At 34.3% G+C, this 21,109-nt stretch overlaps 2 protein-coding genes and 1 pseudogene across 4 annotated transcripts; 2 read left to right on the forward strand and 1 right to left on the reverse strand.

Moving 5' to 3' along the window:
* Positions 1 to 5: 5 nt before the first annotated feature.
* On the reverse strand, positions 6 to 5,002 carry LOC116144198 (annotated as a pseudogene).
* Positions 5,003 to 6,077: 1,075 nt separating this feature from the next.
* Positions 6,078 to 14,860, forward strand: LOC116144283 (RPM1-interacting protein 4-like). Of its 2 annotated transcripts, none has more exons than XM_031429754.1 (4): positions 6,078 to 6,320; positions 13,618 to 14,184; positions 14,352 to 14,540; positions 14,645 to 14,860. In XM_031429754.1, the coding sequence occupies exons 1-4, from the start codon at positions 6,315 to 6,317 to the stop codon at positions 14,672 to 14,674; spliced, it is 792 nt and encodes a 263-aa protein (XP_031285614.1). In that variant the 5' UTR covers positions 6,078 to 6,314; the 3' UTR covers positions 14,675 to 14,860. The 2 variants fall into 2 exon arrangements, with proteins under 2 accessions (XP_031285614.1, XP_031285613.1); XM_031429753.1 differs by lacking the exon at positions 6,078 to 6,320 and adding an exon at positions 11,377 to 11,639.
* Positions 14,861 to 15,465: 605 nt separating this feature from the next.
* LOC116144268 (cell division control protein 45 homolog) lies at positions 15,466 to 17,950 on the forward strand. 2 transcript variants are annotated; one of them, XM_031429734.1, is made up of 2 exons: positions 15,466 to 17,607; positions 17,904 to 17,950. In XM_031429734.1, the coding sequence occupies exons 1-2, from the start codon at positions 15,876 to 15,878 to the stop codon at positions 17,906 to 17,908; spliced, it is 1,737 nt and encodes a 578-aa protein (XP_031285594.1). In that variant the 5' UTR covers positions 15,466 to 15,875; the 3' UTR covers positions 17,909 to 17,950. The 2 variants fall into 2 exon arrangements, with proteins under 2 accessions (XP_031285594.1, XP_031285593.1); XM_031429733.1 differs by lacking the exon at positions 17,904 to 17,950 and having other exon boundaries at positions 15,467 to 17,796.
* Positions 17,951 to 21,109: the final 3,159 nt, after the last annotated feature.

Consider the following 21,109-nt stretch of genomic DNA (forward strand, 5'->3'; position numbering starts at 1 on the left):
AAAAGATGAGCATACTAGAATTCTAGATTAGGAGAATTACAAATTTTCAACAACACTGGATACTCGAAAAACACTCCCCAGGCCCCTAAGCTCCTTTATGAATCACCAACCAGTGGCCATATCTGCGAGATTTGGAGATGTTTATTCAACATCACCATTGAGAAAAGGTAATTTTCAAAACTTGAATTGTTGGTGTCATTCAAAATTTTCTCAACTCTTGTATCCTTTAGCTTGATTCTGAAGATTTTGGTTGTCTTCTAACAAACGGTCATATTCAAGCAGTAGATCTGCAGATTGTTTCTGGAGGGAGATTACATGAGCTTCAGCAGTTTCAATCTTCTTGTCCTTCTCTTCACATTCCAACTTTAGCTTCTTCAGTTTCTCTGATAGAGTTAAAAGTTCATCTTGCAGCCGCTTCATTTCCTTCAAAGCTTTCTCTCCCTTCTCTGTAAGCTGCATTTTTTCTTTTTGTAGACGTTCAACTTCCTCTTTTGAAGATCCCACACTACCCTTAACCTGAATAAGCTTTGTAAGATAATGGTGGAGGCGATCAATTATGAATCCAAGAAATAGGGTAAAACCTGCAAAATAGAGCTCAGGCCATTATAGATGTGTAACAGAGCTAAAATAAGGAGCTATAATAATATAATTATAGTCTACAATTATCAAAATATGCTCAGTCATCAACATTGACTATGTTATTGGGCCCCATGGTTGAGCTTCTCTCCAAATACAGGATCCAATCACCAGATATTTCAGTTGATACACGTAATCAACAAGAGAATTCCTCAATTATTTTATGATAGCAAAAGCCTACACGAAACATCATGCCCAAGAATGTAACCTCTAGCCGGTGAAAGCAACACGCACAGAGAATCTCAAACGGGAGAAAACCTCTCAAAACCCTAAGCACATTTTAAACTGTTTACACAGAGAGATGCCATACAGCTGCACTATTATCACCCCAGCAAGAGGAAAAAAAATTACTAGAAAATGCAAAGAACAAGAGTACTACACATTCAAGGAATCCCATATACAGAAAAATGGCAGTTAATTATTCATTTTGTGATAACCTATTGTTTATGAAGCCTGATAACATTAACTTCTAGTGCTCAGGCACCATAATTAACATCAATCTCTAAATTTCAGCAATAAACATTCTATGTCAGATTATCAGAGGAGATCACATCCAGTGGGACAAATCATGACACCCTCCGTAGTTTTAAGTCAATAATAGCCAGTCACCTTTCTTTCTAGTACATTAGCTTCCTCCTCACTTATATGCTCCCCAATTTCAAAATCCAATATACCATATTTATGCACATTTCATCTTATGCTTAATGCACTAACTGACACTGTTTTCAGTCTAAAAGTATGTTGCTTTGTATAACAAGTCTTACAAAGAAACCCAGCAACCATCACTCACAAAATCTTCCACATTCAACAAAATCCAAAACATTAGAGTGTTGAGAAAATAAATCATAAAAACAACAAAGAAAATAAAATGATAACAGAGACAAGAGCTGATCAACTAGGTAACTTATGGAGATGGAAGCATGAATGTTTTATGGTAATTGTATGTGGTTGACATTTTCAAAGCAATACCGGGAAGCTGCAAATTAAACAATTCAAATCCATACTATGAAAAAATTGATGCAAACACAGAGAAAGCTATGACTTACATTAGTCATGATACAACTCATCAAAATCACATTGAAAATATTGTCAATCTATGTTCCAGCAGGGGAAAAATAGAGAACAGCCTTAACTCTGAAAAACAAGCTGTAGTTTGTGTCAACCAATAGTGTTGGCCGTTGGCCTCTGAAAGAAGTTAACAGCTTGAGTTCTTTGGCTAATTAGAAATATTTTTGTTTAATTGCTTGCTTCTCTTGATATTTTTCTCCAAAAGAGACCATATGTTTGGCAGAAACTTCAAACAAACCACAGAATTTGTCACTCACTTGGCCAATAGTCCATCAGTGTCCAAAACTGCGTAGTATCAGTCCACCTAATGTGGGTTCAACCATGAGTTTGATAAATTGAACCTATTTCAGATTTGTTGTATGTATAATACTTTGCTTCACAAATCTGAAACTTAATTGTCAGATAAGTTCGTACAGTAAACGTTGTATTGTCATTCTGTGTTCAGTCACTAATCTACCATATAAAACACAATCTCTAAAAGCATATAGTTCATAACCCAAAAGAAGGTGACATTTCCCTTATTTTACAATTTGAAAACACAATCCTTTCCATCTAAACCAGTGTCATTAAATACCAATGAGAACCTAAATGAGCACAAATACAAATACTGATGAAAATAAATTAAAGAAAGATAGCGCAAAACAGAGACATACAGAGAGACAAGTCATACCAATGAGTGAAGCCTCCAGCAAATGATTTCTCCAGAACCTGATCATAGGTGACATGGTACCCAGCTTCGCACCTTTGTTCTGGATCTTCACAATGCTGGTGAGCTTGACAGAAGAATCACAGACATAGTACCGGCAATAGTTTTCACAGTTGCAGGACCTTTCCCCATCTTCAGCTGTCCAAACTCTTTACACAACGCTCTCAGCGGCCCATCTTTACCAATAAAAGAAAGCCAAAGCCACCTCAGCAAAAGAACCAAAAACAACAACTGAATCACTCTGCTTCTGCCAAAAACTTTCCCTAGCTAGCAACTCTTAAAAATTTCTTGAACTTTTATCAATGTTATTACACTCCCCGAGAAGAACGACAGCACTCAAAATAAAAATCAAACTTAGTATTTAAGCTCACAGACCATCGAAGAGCCTTTATGCTAAACCCCTTTTGTTCTTTATATAAGACCAGTAGCGATAACTGAACCTCTATTGGATAACACAAAGGAAGAGGTACGAATTGCTGGAGTTCTTTTAAAAAAAAAAAAAGAAAAAGGATTATTTAAGAAACAAATCCCACTTGAGAGAGGTCAGGTTTTACGTTTGAAATGAAGAATTAAGTGCAAAGATCTGCGGATTTTCTATTTAGCCGTAAGTGGAGAAAGAAGCTTTTCGAAGAAACCAATTCTTTCTTTTAATTATACTGCCGCTGGTGTGTGATATGGGGATTGGCAGCTGTGCTTGATCGGGTTGGCTGATTGGAAATAGGTTTTGCTATGCTTTATTACGGATTGGAGCCCAAATAAAAAATGGCCAATAGTCAAAAGTGAAAACAACATCAAATGAAATGGGTTTTATAAAATAAAAATTAAAAAAGGAAACTAAAGGTACTTAAGGGTTAAAGAGTTAGTGCGGAGATGATGACGTAGTTTAGGAAGTGTTTGGTTGTAAATAGATGTTAACTCTTGTCTTAAATCTCAGGACTGTGCTTGTAGAGAAAGAAAAGAGAAAAGACAGTTGCCTGCTTCAGAGATTGTGTACGATTCGGTTGTGTTAGTCTAAGATGTAAAACACGGGTTCTGTACTCGACACTGGACAAGAAGTCAGAATTGACAAGCTGCACACATCCCTAGTTTTCGCTCCTCAACTCAAACAAGCATTTCTAATTTCTAATTGTCATTTAGAATTATTCGACATTACTGTGTTTAACCTTCTCTTTAAAGTTCAACTGCATACTATCAGGTGAGATGAGACTTTTCATCTTAAGCTTAACCCTGTAGGATCACAAGGTTGTAACTGTTGTAACCGACTCAATGCCAACACTGCCTAAATACTTAGGTTTCATTTAGTGTATTATTGGATGATTTTTAAAATAATATTTTGAAAAAAAAAGTTAAATTTGATTATCTTTACAAGAAAAATAATTATAATTTTTGTGAAATGAATAAAGTAGAATAGATTTTCGAATATTGAATCAAATATATTAGATTTATTTTATGAAAATCAGAATAATATTTTAAATTCGTACCAACGGAACCTTAACATCTTTGCGTGGTATGCATATCTGTTTTGACAAACGTCATGTGGTATTTGAAGATAAACTTTACTTTTAGGGGCCAAAATAAAGTTCAGCTTTTTTTGTTTTTCCAATAAAAGGTTTAATTAAAGTGTTAAAAAAAACTGAAACTTTTAAGTTAAAAGGAAAAGCTATGAACAGAGAATCGCATAATATGATAAATCTTGATGAGTACGCCATTAAGATTTGTAATTATTTTCTAAATCCATATAAAATGATATTTGTTTTTGAAACAAACCATAATCCATCAAAATTCAGTCAAAATTTTGTCAACTACTCAGCTTCCCTTAAATGTTGATATGTGCTTGTGATATTTTTGACCCTGTCATTTTAGTATGGCGAAGCTTCACCAACAGAGCCCATTATATGGGCCTTTGACGGACTGACCACACGATGTTTAATACAAAGCTTGTCAATACTCAATTGGTCTTGAGTCGGGTCTTGTTGACCTATCATCAAGAAAATCAAGCAGGGTCAATAAATCATGCCAAGAACATTCAATGTTTTATTTATGAATTCCTTTCATTTTCGGCTTCAGACCAATTCGGAATGAATCTATTTTCTAATTATAATTCACAAACATTCACTATCACCGACGAGATAATATATGTCATACGAACCCTTGAGAATGGTACCTAATTAAAGATCATTCTAGATTTTTTTTTTTTTTTCATATAATAAAAGGAATATTTACAAGTAGAGACTGAATAGTTTTTTTTTTTTAATGATTGGGTCCCAAAAATTCTGAAATTGAAATATATAAATAAAATTATTGAATTATAATCACCTAGATGATATACTAATTAAACACATAAGGCATTAAGTAAGAATTATAATTTATGTTTGCATATAGATAATACAAAATGAGAAGGTGAGTGAAATAATTGTAATGGGGTTGGCCTGTAGTGATTTGAAAAAGACTAACTTATCAATCATGCATGCAAAAGGTGAAGCATTAATTAGTTTGATGAATGGGGTTGAGCAAAGCATCTGATAATCCCAGCTTACTCATAATCATATCTAAATCATTTTGTCTCAACCCAATTAGGAGCCAGATCTCCATCTTAGTATTAATTAATTAATATTCTCTACACCAAACACAATCCAAAATTATTGTTCCATCATCACACAATGATTGAATATTTATGTATTTAAAAAATTAATAGAATTTGTAATTAAATCCAAACCATTAAAATTCAACATATTTAAATTAGTTGATTCAAGTTTTTATTACCCAAAACAGTTTTCGTTACAATTAAATCATGAATCATTATGTAACTAAAAATATACTTTCTATAACTTTATTTTGTAAATTAACGAAATATATATATATAAATTTAACACGTGGGTGATATAATATAGAGTGTTGCAAAAAATATAAAAAATAATAGTAATTTCCGGAGGGCAGGTGCCAACTTTCGAAAACAAGTAGTTGACTTGACTTTTACTGTTGAATAAAATTGTATAAATAAACATAAATATATAAAGTAGTGCAAGTCACGTAGGTGTAAAGCAAAGAAGAAGATGCAAGTTGTAATACGGTCTGTCAAAGAAGCCGGCCTTCATTTTACACTTTGAAAAGTCTTTACCACATAATATATTTACCAAAACCCTCCATCTCGTTTCATATTTATGACAATAGCCACAACACAAAACATCCCACATAATCAACACTTTAAGTATATTAATATATTTGTTTGTATTTTTCTATGCGTTAAATGGTGTTAAATTGAAAAGGACGACAAAAAGGTAAAAACCTGAAACTAAAAAGAAGAAAGTTGGAGAGTAGTAATTCGAAGGAGATGGTCAACAGAACAGACAAAGAGAAGAGCCTATTCACCGCGGAGCATGTACACGCGCAGCTTTTAAAAGTCAGCCGCCATTAACAGTAACGGCGTTAAACACAGTGACCCCATTCGCCAACCACCATTTATGACTAAACCATCCACTGCCACACCCCTCATTTCATTCTTCACAATTCAACCCTGGAGACATTTTATTTTTGTTTTGGTAAAATTATGTTTTACGTATATACGGAACCATACGGTAACTGGTTGAGAGGGACATTTGATACCGGGAGAAGAAACATAGGTTTTATTTTACAGTGTGAGAAAGACTAAGAATGGTCAAATACTACCAGTCAATGGTTGATAACCTTCTCTCTCCCTTTAAACTCTCTATATTATTCAAAGCGAGTATACGTTTCTCTCTCTTGTTGTATAGCTTCAGAGTTTTGAAGAGGTGCTGATTGCTGAATTTTTTTTTGAGGTCGCCTGGTGGGCTTGTTTTGTTTGATCACCAAACTTTTCATTTCTTCTTCTTTTCCGTCTCCGGGTATTTTGTCGTTCCTAGTTTGGTGGAGCCTGTAGAGAGAAATGGCAGTAAGTTCCTCTCTTTTCTATCTTGTTGGTTGAAATTTCGTATCTCTTTGTTGCTTTTTTTTTTTTCCCCTTCTTGTTCAAGCTTTTTTTTTTTTTCTGGGGGGGAGGGGGCGGGAATTTGTTTGCATTATTTGTCTTCTTTGTTTGCTGAAAAAACTGCCGATGATAAGATTATAAGAGAATTTTAGTTTTTTTTTTTTTTTTTTTTTGGGCATCGTTTGGTTTCTTTACAGGGTCAAAAGAGATGAACTTGAACCAATCTATAAAAGTTCAATTTTAGTAGGCTCATTGAAAGAGTTTTGGTTTAGTTTTATATGATCTAAAACACAAATTCTGTGGTTTTAAGTGTTTACCGCTACCTTTCATGATGGTTGGGGAGATTGCATAGTATCCTTGATTTTTGGATCATTTTTTCTTAATGTAATTTGTTCTGGTTTGATTGGCAATGCTGGATTTTTATCATCTGTAGTTGAATCATTAAGTTCTATAACAAGATTTGTTGTTCTGGTTCTGGGGGTTTCTTTTTGTTTATGGATTTATGGGTTTTGACTTTTCTGTGAAAGATGGATGAATTGGATAACTAATCAGCAGTTGGTCAATAGATCTCATTTTTTCAACCTTCTAACTTTGAAATTGGTTATTAAGGGAAAAGAGGTTCGATAATGTGGTAGAACAACAGATAAAGTGGGGCAAATTGGGAAATTGGATTTTCGAGTTTTGTTTTTAATTGCTTCATGTTGAGTTTGCTGAAATCATATTATTATGAGACAGAACAAGATGAATTAGCAAGAAATCGAGTCACAGGAAGATAAATTGAGAATGAAATTAACATAACCAGATAAAAATAACAGAAAATGCATGAGATTCATTATTTTACTTCACTATGCAGTTTTATAATTTGATAACTGGATCTTTCTGTATTCCTTACTGAAAAGAAAGTCTCCTGAAAAGAAAGTCTCATGTTGGTTGCATCTCTTTGTCGCATATTTGGGTAGACACAGCATAGCCTTTGTCTTTGGTGAACATGTTCGGCATGTCTCCATTTAGCAATTTGTATGACCCCTTTATGATAAAAAATGGTTATGATAGGGACATCCCAATATGTTATTGATCGAAAGACTAGAATATCGTTTGGGTTTAGTTTGGTTGAGAGTGTTTTTCATGGGTTCTGGTGAACATATTTTGCGTGAAGTTTTCAAACTGGGTACTAATTTTACATCTGGTTTGAGGTGATTTTAGAAATTGTCTCTTCCACTTTCTTGTGCTTCCAACATTTTGAATTTTTTTTTTCTTTTGTGAAAAATGATCTGGGTCCTGCCAAGATACGAGAAGAATAGCATATACGACCTCTCTCTTTCTCACCCTATGCCCTGTCATCCGCTGAAATTCATCTGTTCAAACAATGTCCAAATATTAGAATGATAATTTTTCTCTCGCCCTTTTCGTTTCTGGCTTGGACATTTGCAACCATTCTGATATTTTGGATTTCAAATAATAAATGAAGTTTCTCAAGCTTTTTTAGAACTTGGCTTTTCATTGGCAAATAATTTCTTTGTTGGTTTTGATATTATGCACACACGAGAGCATGAAAGTTGATAAAGATCGAATGCTCTTAACCAATTTGTGTAGGGGTTTGAGGATGCATTTTCCATGTTTATGTATTTAAGATATACTTCATAATTCATTAACTATACAGAACTTTGGACCTCTGTTATTAGAATTTATCACTAAGTTAGCCACAATAAATATATTTACCAAAACCCTCCATCTCGTTTCATATTTATGACAATAGCCAACAAACAAAACATCCCCAATAATCCAACACTTTTAAGTATATTAAATATATTGTTTGTATTTTTCTATGCGTAAAATGGTGTGTAAATATGAAAAGGACGACAAAAAGGTAAAAACCTGAAACTAAAAAGAAGAAAGTTGGAGAGTAGTAATTCGAAGGAGATGGTCAACAGAAGCAGACAAAGAGAAGAGCCTATTCACCGCGGAGAAGGGTTTGACAAACGTCATGTGGTATTTGAAGATAAACTTTACTTTTAGGGGCCAAAATAAAGTTCAGCTTTTTTTTCCAATAAATAGGTTTAATTAAAAGTGTTAAGAAAAAAAATCTGAAACTTTTAAGTTAAGAAATGGAAAAGCTATGAACAGAAAATCATGCATAATCTGATAAATCTTTATGAGTACGCCATGAAAGATTTGTAATTATTTTCTAAATCCATATAAAATGATATTTGTTTTTGAAACAAACCATAATCCATCAAAGATTCAGTCAAAATTTTGTCAACTACTCAGCTTCCCTTAAATGTTGATATGTGCTTGTGATATTTTTGACCCTGTCATTTTAGTATGGCCGAAGCTTCACCAACAGAGCCCATTATAAAATGGGCCTTTGACGGACTGACCACACGATGTTTAATACAAAGGCTTGGTCAATACTCAATTGGTCTTGAGTCGGGTCTTGTTTGACCTATTCATCAAGAAAATCAGGCAGTAGTCAACAAATTTATGCCAAGAACATTCAATGTTTTATTTGTGAATTCCTTTCATTTTCGGCTTCAGACCAATTCGGAATGAATCTATTTTCTAATTATAATTCACAACATTCACTATCACCGACGAGATAATATATGTCAATACGAACAGTTGAGAATGGTACCTAATTAAAGAATCATTCTAGAATTATTTTTTTTTAATATAAATAAAAAGGAATATTTACAAGTAGAGACTGAATAGTTTTTTTTTTAAATGATTGTGTCCAAAACATTTTCAAATTGAAATATAATAATAAAATTATTGAATTATAATCACCTAGATGATATACTAATTAAACACAATAAGGCATTAAGTAAGAATTATAATTTACTGTTTGCATATAGATAATACAAAATGAGAAGGTGAGTGAAATAATTGTAATTGGGGTAGGCCTGTAGTGTTTTGAAAAAGACTAAACTTATCAATCATGCATGCAAAAGGTGAAGCATTAATTAGTTTGATGAATGGGGTTGAGCAAAGCATCTGATAATCCCAGCTTACTCATAATCATTATCTAAATCATTTTGTCTCAACCCAATTAGGAGCCAGATCTCCATCTTAGTATTAATTAATTAAGGTATTCTCTACCACCAAACACCAATCCAAAATTATTGTTCCATCATCACAACAATGATTGAATATTTATGTATTTAAAAAATTAATAGAATTTGATTAATTAAATCCAAACCCATTAAAATTCAACATATTTAAATTAAGTTGATTCAAGTTTTTATTACCCAAAACAGTTTTCGTTACAATTAAATCATGAATCATTATGTAACTAAAAATATACTTTCTATAAACGTTATATTTGTGAAATTAACGAAATATATATATATAAATTTAACACGTGGGTGATATAATATTAGAGTGTTGCAAAAAATAATAAAAGAAATAATAGTAATTTCCGGAGGGCAGGTGCCAACTTTCGAAAACAAGTTAGTTGACTTGACTTTTACCTGTTGAATAAAATTGTATAAAATAAACATAAATATATAAAGTAGTGCAAGTCACGTAGGTGTAAAGCAAAGAAGAAGATGCAAGTTGTAATACGGTCTGTCAAAGAAGCCGGCCTTCATTTTTACACTTTGAAAAGTCTTTACCACATAAATNATTATTGAATTATAATCACCTAGATGATATACTAATTAAACACAATAAGGCATTAAGTAAGAATTATAATTTACTGTTTGCATATAGATAATACAAAATGAGAAGGTGAGTGAAATAATTGTAATTGGGGTAGGCCTGTAGTGTTTTGAAAAAGACTAAACTTATCAATCATGCATGCAAAAGGTGAAGCATTAATTAGTTTGATGAATGGGGTTGAGCAAAGCATCTGATAATCCCAGCTTACTCATAATCATTATCTAAATCATTTTGTCTCAACCCAATTAGGAGCCAGATCTCCATCTTAGTATTAATTAATTAAGGTATTCTCTACCACCAAACACCAATCCAAAATTATTGTTCCATCATCACAACAATGATTGAATATTTATGTATTTAAAAAATTAATAGAATTTGATTAATTAAATCCAAACCCATTAAAATTCAACATATTTAAATTAAGTTGATTCAAGTTTTTATTACCCAAAACAGTTTTCGTTACAATTAAATCATGAATCATTATGTAACTAAAAATATACTTTCTATAAACGTTATATTTGTGAAATTAACGAAATATATATATATAAATTTAACACGTGGGTGATATAATATTAGAGTGTTGCAAAAAATAATAAAAGAAATAATAGTAATTTCCGAAGGGCAGGTGCCAACTTTCGAAAACAAGTTAGTTGACTTGACTTTTACCTGTTGAATAAAATTAAATAAGTATGTATAAAATAAACATAAATATATAAAGTAGTGCAAGTCACGTAGGTGTAAAGCAAAGAAGAAGATGCAAGTTGTAATACGGTCTGTCAAAGAAGCCGGCCTTCATTTTTACACTTTGAAAAGTCTTTACCACATATATATAATTATATATATACCAAAACCCTCCATCTCGTTTCATATTTATGACAATAGCCTACAAACAAAGCATCCCGCAATAATCTAACACTTTTAAGTTTATTAAATATATTTGTTTGTATTTTTTTATGCGTAAAATGGTGTTAAATATGAAAAAGACGACAAAAAGGTAAAAACCTGAAACTAAAAAGAAGAAAGTTGGAGAGTAGTAATTCGAAGGAGATGGTCAACAGAAGCAGACAAAGAGAAGAGCCTATTCACCGCGGAGAAGGACAAGCGCAGCTTTTAAAAGTCAGCCGCCATTACCAGTAACGGCGTTAACCACAGTGACCCCATTCGCCAACCACCATTTATGACTAAACCATCCACTGCCACACCCCTCATTTCATTCTTCACAATTCAACCCTGGAGACATTTTATTTTTGTTTTGGTAAAATTATGTTTTACGTATATACGGAACCATACGGTAACTGGTTGAGAGGGACATTTGATACCGGGAGAAGAAACATAGGTTTTATTTTACAGTGAGAGAAAGACTAAGAATGGTCAAATACTACCAGTCAATGGTTGATAACCTTCTCTCTCCCTTTAAACTCTCTATATTATTCAAAGCGAGTATACGTTTCTCTCTCTTGTTGTATAGCTTCAGAGTTTTGAAGAGGTGCTGATTGCTGAATTTTTTTTTGAGGTCGCCTGGTGGGCTTGTTTTGTTTGATCACCAAACTTTTCATTTCTTCTTCTTTTCCGTCTCCGAGTACTTTGTCGTTCCTAGTTTGGTGGAGCCTGTAGAGAGAAATGGCAGTAAGTTCCTCTCTTTTTTATCTTGTTGGTTGAAATTTCGTATCTCTTTGTTGCTTTTTTTTATCCCCTTCTTGTTCAAGCTTTTTTTTTTTTTCTGGGGGGGAGGGGGCGGGAATTTGTTTGCATTATTTGTCTTCTTTGTTTGCTGAAAAAACTGCCGATGATAAGATTATAAGAGAATTTTAGTTGTTTTCTTTTTTTTTTTTTGGGCATCGTTTGGTTTCTTGACAGGGTCAAAAGAGATGAACTTGAACCAATCTATAAAAGTTCAATTTTAGTAGGCTCATTGAAAGAGTTTTGGTTTAGTTTTATATGATCTAAAACACAAATTCTGTGGTTTTAAGTGTTTACCGCTACCTTTCATGATGGTTGGGGAGATTGCATAGTATCCTTGATTTTTGGATCATTTTTTCTTAATGTAATTTGTTCTGGTTTGATTGGCAATGCTGGATTTTTATCATCTGTAGTTGAATCATTAAGTTCTATAACAAGATTTGTTGTTCTGGTTCTGGGGGTTTCTTTTTGTTTATGGATTTATGGGTTTTGACTTTTCTGTGAAAGATGGATGAATTGGATAACTAATCAGCAGTTGGTCAATAGATCTCATTTTTTCAACCTTCTAACTTTGAAATTGGTTATTAAGGGAAAAGAGGTTCGATAATGTGGTAGAACAACAGATAAAGTGGGGCAAATTGGGAAATTGGATTTTCGAGTTTTGTTTTTAATTGCTTCATGTTGAGTTTGCTGAAATCATATTATTATGAGACAGAACAAGATGAATTAGCAAGAAATCGAGTCACAGGAAGATAAATTGAGAATGAAATTAACATAACCAGATAAAAATAACAGAAAATGCATGAGATTCATTATTTTACTTCACTATGCAGTTTTATAATTTGATAACTGGATCTTTCTGTATTCCTTACTGAAAAGAAAGTCTCCTGAAAAGAAAGTCTCATGTTGGTTGCATCTCTTTGTCGCATATTTGGGTAGACACAGCATAGCCTTTGTCTTTGGTGAACATGTTCGGCATGTCTCCATTTAGCAATTTGTATGACCCCTTTATGATAAAAAATGGTTATGATAGGGACATCCCAATATGTTATTGATCGAAAGACTAGAATATCGTTTGGGTTTAGTTTGGTTGAGAGTGTTTTTCATGGGTTCTGGTGAACATATTTTGCGTGAAGTTTTCAAACTGGGTACTAATTTTACATCTGGTTTGAGGTGATTTTAGAAATTGTCTCTTCCACTTTCTTGTGCTTCCAACATTTTGAATTTTTTTTTTCTTTTGTGAAAAATGATCTGGGTCCTGCCAAGATACGAGAAGAATAGCATATACGACCTCTCTCTTTCTCACCCTATGCCCTGTCATCCGCTGAAATTCATCTGTTCAAACAATGTCCAAATATTAGAATGATAATTTTTCTCTCGCCCTTTTCGTTTCTGGCTTGGACATTTGCAACCATTCTGATATTTTGGATTTCAAATAATAAATGAAGTTTCTCAAGCTTTTTTAGAACTTGGCTTTTCATTGGCAAAGAATTTCTTTGTTGGTTTTGATATTATGCACACACGAGAGCATGAAAGCTGATAAAGATCGAATTCTCTTAACCAATTTGTGTAGGGGTTTGAGGATGCATTTTCCATGTTTATGTATTTAAGATATAATTCATAATTCATTAACTATACAGAACTTTGGACCTTTGTTATTAGAATTTATCACTAAATTTTGGTGGTGATGAAATAAAATGTTTCCACGGTGAAATTTGGCCTTTCCATCTTTGAGTATTTGAATATTCTTGCTATGATTCACCCAATCCCTTCGCCATGTTGGTTAACTGGAATTCACATATTATGTTTTCTGCTTCTTCAATGTAAAAGTATAATTTGAGCTGGAGTGTCTTAAAAGATGAAAGTGACTTATTTATGGATGACATTTAGGTGAAATATTAACAAGCTTTTGTTATTCTGGCAGCAACGTTCGCATGTACCACAGTTTGGAAATTGGGAGAGTGAGGAGAATGTTCCTTACACAATGTATTTTGACAAGGCCCGGAAGGGTAGAACTGGGGGGAAGATGATCAATCCTAATGATCCTCAAGAAAACCCGGACATACTTTCTAGTTTTGAAGCTCCAGATCCAGCTCCTCCCAAAATCATGGCTGAACCTGAGATACAAAGAGGACAGGGAGCAGTTAGAACCGAGCAACGGAGGAGCAGAGAAGATAGCGAACATAAACAATACAGGGACTCTCCTGCACGTCATGATGATATGAGCCGCAAATCTTCGAGTGAATCGAATCATCAACGTCAAGGAGGGCGTGTAGTAAGTTCTGGTGAAGCTTACAAGAGGCCTGTGAGAAACAGTGCTGGGTCAGAGAACAGCTTTGACCGGTCGCCTCTGCATAACCAGGCAAGAAACACAGGGAGAGGTAGTGGGGATCCATCCTCTCCTGCATGGGAAGGGAAGAATCTGTATAAAAATAGCCATGGTACACCTGGAAGATCCAGAATGAAGCCAGCTACTAGAGGCGATGAAAGTGTAAATTTCTCATTCCCTATTATTATTTTTTTTAATCATATTATTAGGCTTATAAAAATGTGTTTTGATTGAGTAGTAAATTTATAAAGTCATTTCTTTGCTTAACGTTGAACAAATCCTTGGGGTGTTCATCTCCTTATACTGACAATGTGGTTGCATGGTGACAGCCTGATGCAGGTGCTGCAGTTCCAAAATTTGGGGATTGGGATGAGAATAACCCCGCATCAGCTGATGGCTATACTCATATCTTTAACCGAGTGCGACAGGAAAGGAATAATGGGCCAAGAGCTCCGGGCATGGCAAGTCCCTCTCCATACAACAATGTTCACAGGCAAAGTTCCAGTGACAGTGTGAAGGTATGCAAGCCTTACCAGCTTCTTCCACACAAGCACTTTAAATTTATGGTTTTCCTGAATATGTTATAATTTCTACTAATATATCACATTGTTCTATTTTCCAGAGTTGTTGCTTTCCTTGGGGCAAGAAATGAAGTTATTCAAATTAATTGATGATGATGAGGTTGGTGAGAGTGAGACTTGTAAATACTTTGAAAACTCTCTGCAAAGAGAGTAACTTCATTTAAGTGAATTGCTGTCTCTCTAATGGTAATGGTATGATTTATGTGATAATAAACCAATAGGCTTTTGATCAGAAATGTCTTCTTCTGTTTTGTTCATCTTGGTTATCTTTTCCATTTAGATTTTAGTGTGCTATCAATCATGTCGTTGAGAGTATTATTATATGTAGATTCTTTAATTCTATTTTGATTTCTTAATGTATTGTGCTCTCTTTTTTGTCTGATTTTTACTGTCAGAGTTATCTGCTGTATCATAAAATTTTGAGTCTCTTTTTTTGTATCAATTTCGTGTAATACAGTTCTGTTTCTGCCTGCTATGTTACTATTTGTTATCAAACTTTAAATTAAGTCTTGGTACCACCAATTTACTGAAAAATAATCAAAATCGAAATTAATTAAATATTTAAAATCTAATTTATTCATCAATTAAAGATAAATTACATTAGATTTGATCGTAATCGAATTAAATCTAGAAGAAACTGAAATTCATTTATCATAGTAAGGGCAGCTTGGTAATTTGAAATTTAAGTTTCTCAAGTCAAGCATTGACCTGCCATTGCCAAACACCAAGCCGCCATTGCAGTGGTCCGCAGATACCTTATCCGTAGACAATTCCGTTCCCTGTTCACATACCTAACGGTCAAAGTAAGAAAAACAATCCATCACCACTTGATTAATCTATTTGATCAAGAAACAGCAATACAGAGACTGTACAGTGAGGACGCTCGCAGGTGATAATTACTTCTTTCTCATTACCGCAACGTGATAGCGCCAAAACTTCGCGGCAGGCCTTAAAAATTAAAAAATTTGGCACAACGCTCTCTCTTAATTCAAAAATCAAAAGACAAAACAAAACAAAAAGTAAATCCTTCCCTCTCGTTTCACTCTCAGATCTGGTTCCACAAACTTAAACCATAACAGAGGTATCCTCATTCTTGTTTGGATTCTACAAATTCCAGGTACTTAATTTCCCGTCTCTCACTGTAAATTAGATTTTTGCTTTTGGGCTATTAAATTTCTGGGATCCCATTGAGCTGTAATGTAGTCAATTTCTCGAAATTTAATTAGGGATTTTAGATTTCGCATACACAATTTTTCTATTTAATTACGAATCATGGTTAGAGAGCAAAGGCTAGAGTCCTTCTACACACGGCTCCGCGAATCGGCCATGGTTTCATCTGAGTCTCCTCTTCTTATATTCCCATCAACGTCTGATGTGGACTCGCTCTGCGCCTTAAAAATTATCCTCCATGTACTCGAGTCCGATTCGGTTCGTTATGCGTGTTATCCGGTCTCTTCTTTCGGAGAGATTCACAAATATGCCGGTCCCAATTTGTGTTCTTCCTCTAAAACTTCCATTTCTGTTTTGTTAATTAATTGGGGTTCTCAACGTGACTTGAAAAGTATTCTTAATTTAGGTCCTAAGGCGCGTGTTTTTGTGGTTGATAGTCACCGTCCGATTCACTTGCATAATTTGAGTGCTGGTAATGATAATGTGATAGTGTTGTACACGCCTGATGATGAGCAGCAGGCTGATTTGGCTTACGATTTTGATGTTTCGGCTTTGTCAAATGCTTGTAATTTGGAGATAGATGATGCGGATTTAGATAGTGACGAGGAAAACGAGAGTGATAGTGAGGAAGAGGAAAATGATGATGGGTCAAGGAAACGAAGAAGGGTTTCTTTAGAAAATGACGAAGATCCCGAACAGCTTTTCAGAAAACTAAAGAGAGAGTATTATAAAATGGGTACTTTTCATGGCAAGCCATCTGGATGTTTGATGTATGATTTATCACATTCTTTGAGGAAGAACACTAATGAGTTGCTTTGGTTGGCTTGTGTTTCGTTGACTGATCAGTTCGTTCACGAGAGGTTAACTGATGAGAGGTACCAAGCTGGGGTTATGGAGCTTGAGCAGCATATTAATGGCTCAGGGAATTTGGATGCAGTTACTTCTTTGACACTTAAAGATGGGACAAAGATTCGAGCGCCTGAATCATCAAGAATTGCATATGAAGATGAACCAAGACTTATGCTATTGCAGGAGTGGAATTTATTTGATTCAATGTTGTGCTCTTCATATATTGCAACTAAATTGAAGACGTGGAGTGACAATGGTATGAAAAAACTTAAGCTTCTTCTTGCTAGAATGGGTTTTGCACTTGTGGATTGCCAGCAAAAGTTTCAATACATGAATCTTGAAGTGAAACGGAAGATGAAGGATGAATTTGAGAGGTTTCTGCCTGAGTATGGGCTTACTGATTTCTACTACAGGAGTTTCCTGAGGTTGCATGGTTACAGCTCAAGAGTGTCTGCTGCGGATGTGGTGTACGGGGTAACTGCATTGCTAGAGTCATTTGTGAAATCTGATGGTTCTTGTGCTTCAAAGCAGTTTGGAGTGGCTTATGATGCTTTATCATTAAGCAATGTTGATAAGTTGAAAGCTGGGATGCAGCAGGCAATCAAGATTCAACGGGCAATTCTTAGGCAAGGAAGTGCAGCCATTACAAGGAATGGTGCTATCAGAAGTGGAAGGAAATTCAGGTGGGTGAAGCTTGAAGATTCAGTGGACACACAGTTGTTGGGGTATCCCCAGGCTTTGACTAAATTCTGCTATTTCTTAATGGATGCTTTGAGAGAAAAGGGAGCTAGAATGAAGCCTCTGCTTTGTGCTTGCTTATCACAGGAGCCAAACAAAGTATTGATTGTTGCGGTTTGTGGGAAGCCTAGACTAGGGGCCGTTCAAGGAAATGCATTTGGGATTGCCTTCAGAAATGCAGCTACAGAGATCGGAGCTGAGTTCTTCCATGAGCTATTTGAATCTTCTTGGATTGTATTGGACAAAGGTGCAGTTAATTCTTTTATGATCAGATTGACCGAGAAACTCTAATCTTGAATTTTACCTGATGTCTAGATTAATTTATGTTTAACTTGAACATGTTCTCAAGAGAACATTTGTTGTAGTTTTCCCCACTTTCTTTTCGTGTTTTTAATAATTCATAAATGAGAAATCATATATGATTTAATTCATTAAAGAAGGTTGTCTTTAGTTCTAGTTGTTTGTAGATTTTTTTGAATGCAATGAATTTATAGTTTCACATTCTCAATAACATCACTGTTGTAAGTTACAAAAATTTGATAGGGTAAAAGTGTATATGGGTCTTTGAAAGATAGATGCAGAGTCCTCATTATAATGGAACTGTTTCCTAAAGGCTAAAGCGGTATGAAGGTAGAATAACTACAATCTACTTTGCAAATTTGCAATAAATTATGGCAGCGTGGATTTATATTTTCTTTTTCCTTTTCATGCATCTAGATATGCTAGTTGTGTTCAATGATGTTTATGTTGAACAAATAATGCAATCTTGTTGTGATAACATCACAATCTCTTTATGAAACAGATTACAACTTAGGCAATGGTTACGTGTGGTTTCTTTGATAATATTGTTCTTATTTCGGGTCCAGAAATTTATCTTCTGAGTTATACCTTATCTGGAGAGGTCAGCTCCGTGAGGAGATTTTTTTTGTCATAGGAGAAAACTAGACAGTAGTTATACCTTTCCCAGAGTGGCAATTTCCTAGTGGTGGTTTTCTTTGCTATAGCAGAAAACAAGACAGTTACACCTTTTCTAGAGAAGCAAGTTCTAGAGGAGGTTTTCTTTGCCATTGGAGATTACAATACAGCAGGAGCAGGACCGTTCCTTCGTTGCATATAAAGTAACAAGAAGGCAGAAAATTACTAATCAGAGCTAATGATTTTTTCTTAAGGAGTCTGGAATTTCTTTATCAGGTAAGCTATGGGAATATCCTACGAGGGTATTAGGCTATTAGCTATTTTTTGTAAATGCATTTTATTCTTTCATGTTATTGATTTTAAGTTCAAGAGACTGAACCAAAAGAGAAGAGGAGTTTGATATTCATCAATGCTGTCGCATATAGTGGTGTTAGTGTACCTGACGTTAAATTTTAAACATATGATACTGACTCTTCTTTATAAGTTCAGTGATGCTAGGCTTACCGACTCAGCCACAGATTTTACATACCGACTTGAGTTAAATTTTCAGATTTGGGTTGTTGGATAGTGAGTCGGTATATAAAAATCAGTATTTGGGTCGGTAAATATAGTATTATTCTTATAAGTTTCAATTAAAGACTACAGTTTTTGAATGAATTTAATCATAATATTCAAAGTATGTGAACCGATTCCTTTACCGACTAGAGATATGCTAAAGGGAAAGTTTCAGATTGCCATGCTTGAAACGTGGAGTTGAACGTTGAACCGGCTTGCTCTCTGTATAGTGTTCTTGCAGCAGTCTTCGTGTACGCCCTAAGCTTCCTCTTTCCCTTAACTTGAAATGGTCGTTTGTACTGTGTAGGATGCAATTGTCGTGCATCATTTTAATAGTTTGCTATTATATTCTTTAGGGCGAACGATTTGTGCATACCTAAGGTTTGCCATAATAATAAGTTGGTACTCAAAAAATTTTAAAACAACAAATAGGTACCTTCCGTTATATTCTGTTAGTGATTTCTGTTTATTAATAGTGAAAAGACTAAAATACCCTTGAAAATTTGAATTTTAGTTTTTTTTATAAATTTAAAAATTTCTAAAAAACCCCATAGGTTTACAAATTTAACTAAATACCCCAATAAATAAATTTTTTGTAAAATAACCAAAACACCCCCGCCACCTGCAGTGTCAGATTCCGGCCACCACTGCCGGAGTCTGGCCGGAAAGTTGCGTTACGACACAGACCCATCGGATCTGTGTCGTAACGCGTCGATCTGGCTTTTTCCGGCCAGATCCGTGGCTGATCTGGCCAGAAAAGGCCAGATCTACGGCTAGATCTGGCCTTCGACGCCTCAAAACTCCATCTGCGGCGTCAACGGCTAGATCTGGCCTTTTCCGGCCAGATCCGTGGCGGATCTGGCTGGAAAAGGCCAGATCTGGCGGCTGCTTCGACGGCCAGATCTGGCCTTTTCCGGCTAGATCTGTGGCAGATCTGGCCGGAAAAGGCAAGATCGACACGTTACGACACAGATTCGACGGGTCTGTGTCGTAACGCAACTTTCCGGTCAGATTCCGACAGTGGTGGCCGGAATCTGGCACTGCGGGTGACGGAGGTGTTTTTGTTATTTTACAAAAATTTTATATATTAGAGTATTTAGTTAAATTTGAAACCTAGGGGGTTTTTTAGAGATTTTTATATTTATAAAAAACTAAAATTCAAACTTTCAAGGGCATTTTAGTATTTTCACTATTAATAAACAGAAATCACTAACAGAACATGACGGAAGGTACCTATTTGTCATTTTAAAACCTTTTGAATACCAACTTGTCGTTATTGTAAACCTTGGGTATGCACAAGCCGTTCTCCCTATTCTTTAAATGCGAACATAGAAATTGGCGAAGCTTTTATATTTGAATCTGTATGTTGATGGGTGATAAAATAGGCTCAAACCAAAGGTAAAGGTGTGATGTTATTTATGGTCCATTGTTATTTTTTATTTTTCTGTAATTAACTCATGGCATCTTTATTTTCTGCATTCTTAACACTATGATAATCTATTTCGTATGGTATTGGTATTAGGAGTAATGCTATGCTTACTCACATCTTATTAACCATCTTACAATCTTGGAAAATATACGGCATAGTATGCGTACTATACGTATAGTACCTGTACTATACCGTTTATTTATCAGGATAGTAAAGTGGTTAGTAAGATTGTGAGTAAGCAATGTTTTATTGTTGGTATAGTTGATTTATTGATTAGGTAATCATTATATATTAGGGGTAGCGTCTATAGCTCTTTTATTTTACATTGATTTAATCTTTAGTTAAAATAAATGAACCGTTGATTATATTGATTAATTTGTTTCGTATAGTACCCGTACTATGTCGTTTATTTATAGTAAGATTGTGAGTAGCATAGTTTTTTATTGGTATTGTTGATTATTGATTAGGTAATCATTATATATTAGGGGCAGCGCTCAACTCTTTTATTTTACATTGATTTATATCTTTAGATTAAAATAAATGAACCGTTGAAATTATATTGATTTAATTTGTTCTTGAGATTACACATCTAAAAAATATAATTTTATATCAATTATAAAAAAAAATATCTAAAAGATCAATGTTTCTCCGTTATATCAAACAAATATTTTGTTTACTTTAGTAATATAATTTGTTCCGTATAATTCATAAGATCAATAATTTAATTTTGATATTATTTTTCCTTTCTTATATAATAATGGTGTTAATTGAAAATTTAATTTAGGAGGGAGGATCGAGAAGTGATAATTTCTAACATAATGCAAGTTTTCAGACTGATATTGACCATTAA

This window comes from Pistacia vera, unplaced genomic scaffold (assembly GCF_008641045.1).
Source record: "Pistacia vera cultivar Batoury unplaced genomic scaffold, PisVer_v2 Contig44, whole genome shotgun sequence".
Lineage (NCBI taxonomy): Eukaryota > Viridiplantae > Streptophyta > Magnoliopsida > Sapindales > Anacardiaceae > Pistacia > Pistacia vera.

Coding starts and splice junctions, on each gene's coding strand:
- LOC116144283 (XM_031429754.1), top strand. Junction 14,185..14,351: donor CTACTAGAGGCGATGAAAGT/GTAAATTTCTCA, acceptor GCATGGTGACAG/CCTGATGCAGGTGCTGCAGT. Junction 14,541..14,644: donor GTTCCAGTGACAGTGTGAAG/GTATGCAAGCCT, acceptor TCTATTTTCCAG/AGTTGTTGCTTTCCTTGGGG.
- LOC116144268 (XM_031429733.1), top strand. CDS start 15,876: ATGGTTAGAGAGCAAAGGCTAGAGTCCTTCTACACACGGCTCCGCGAA.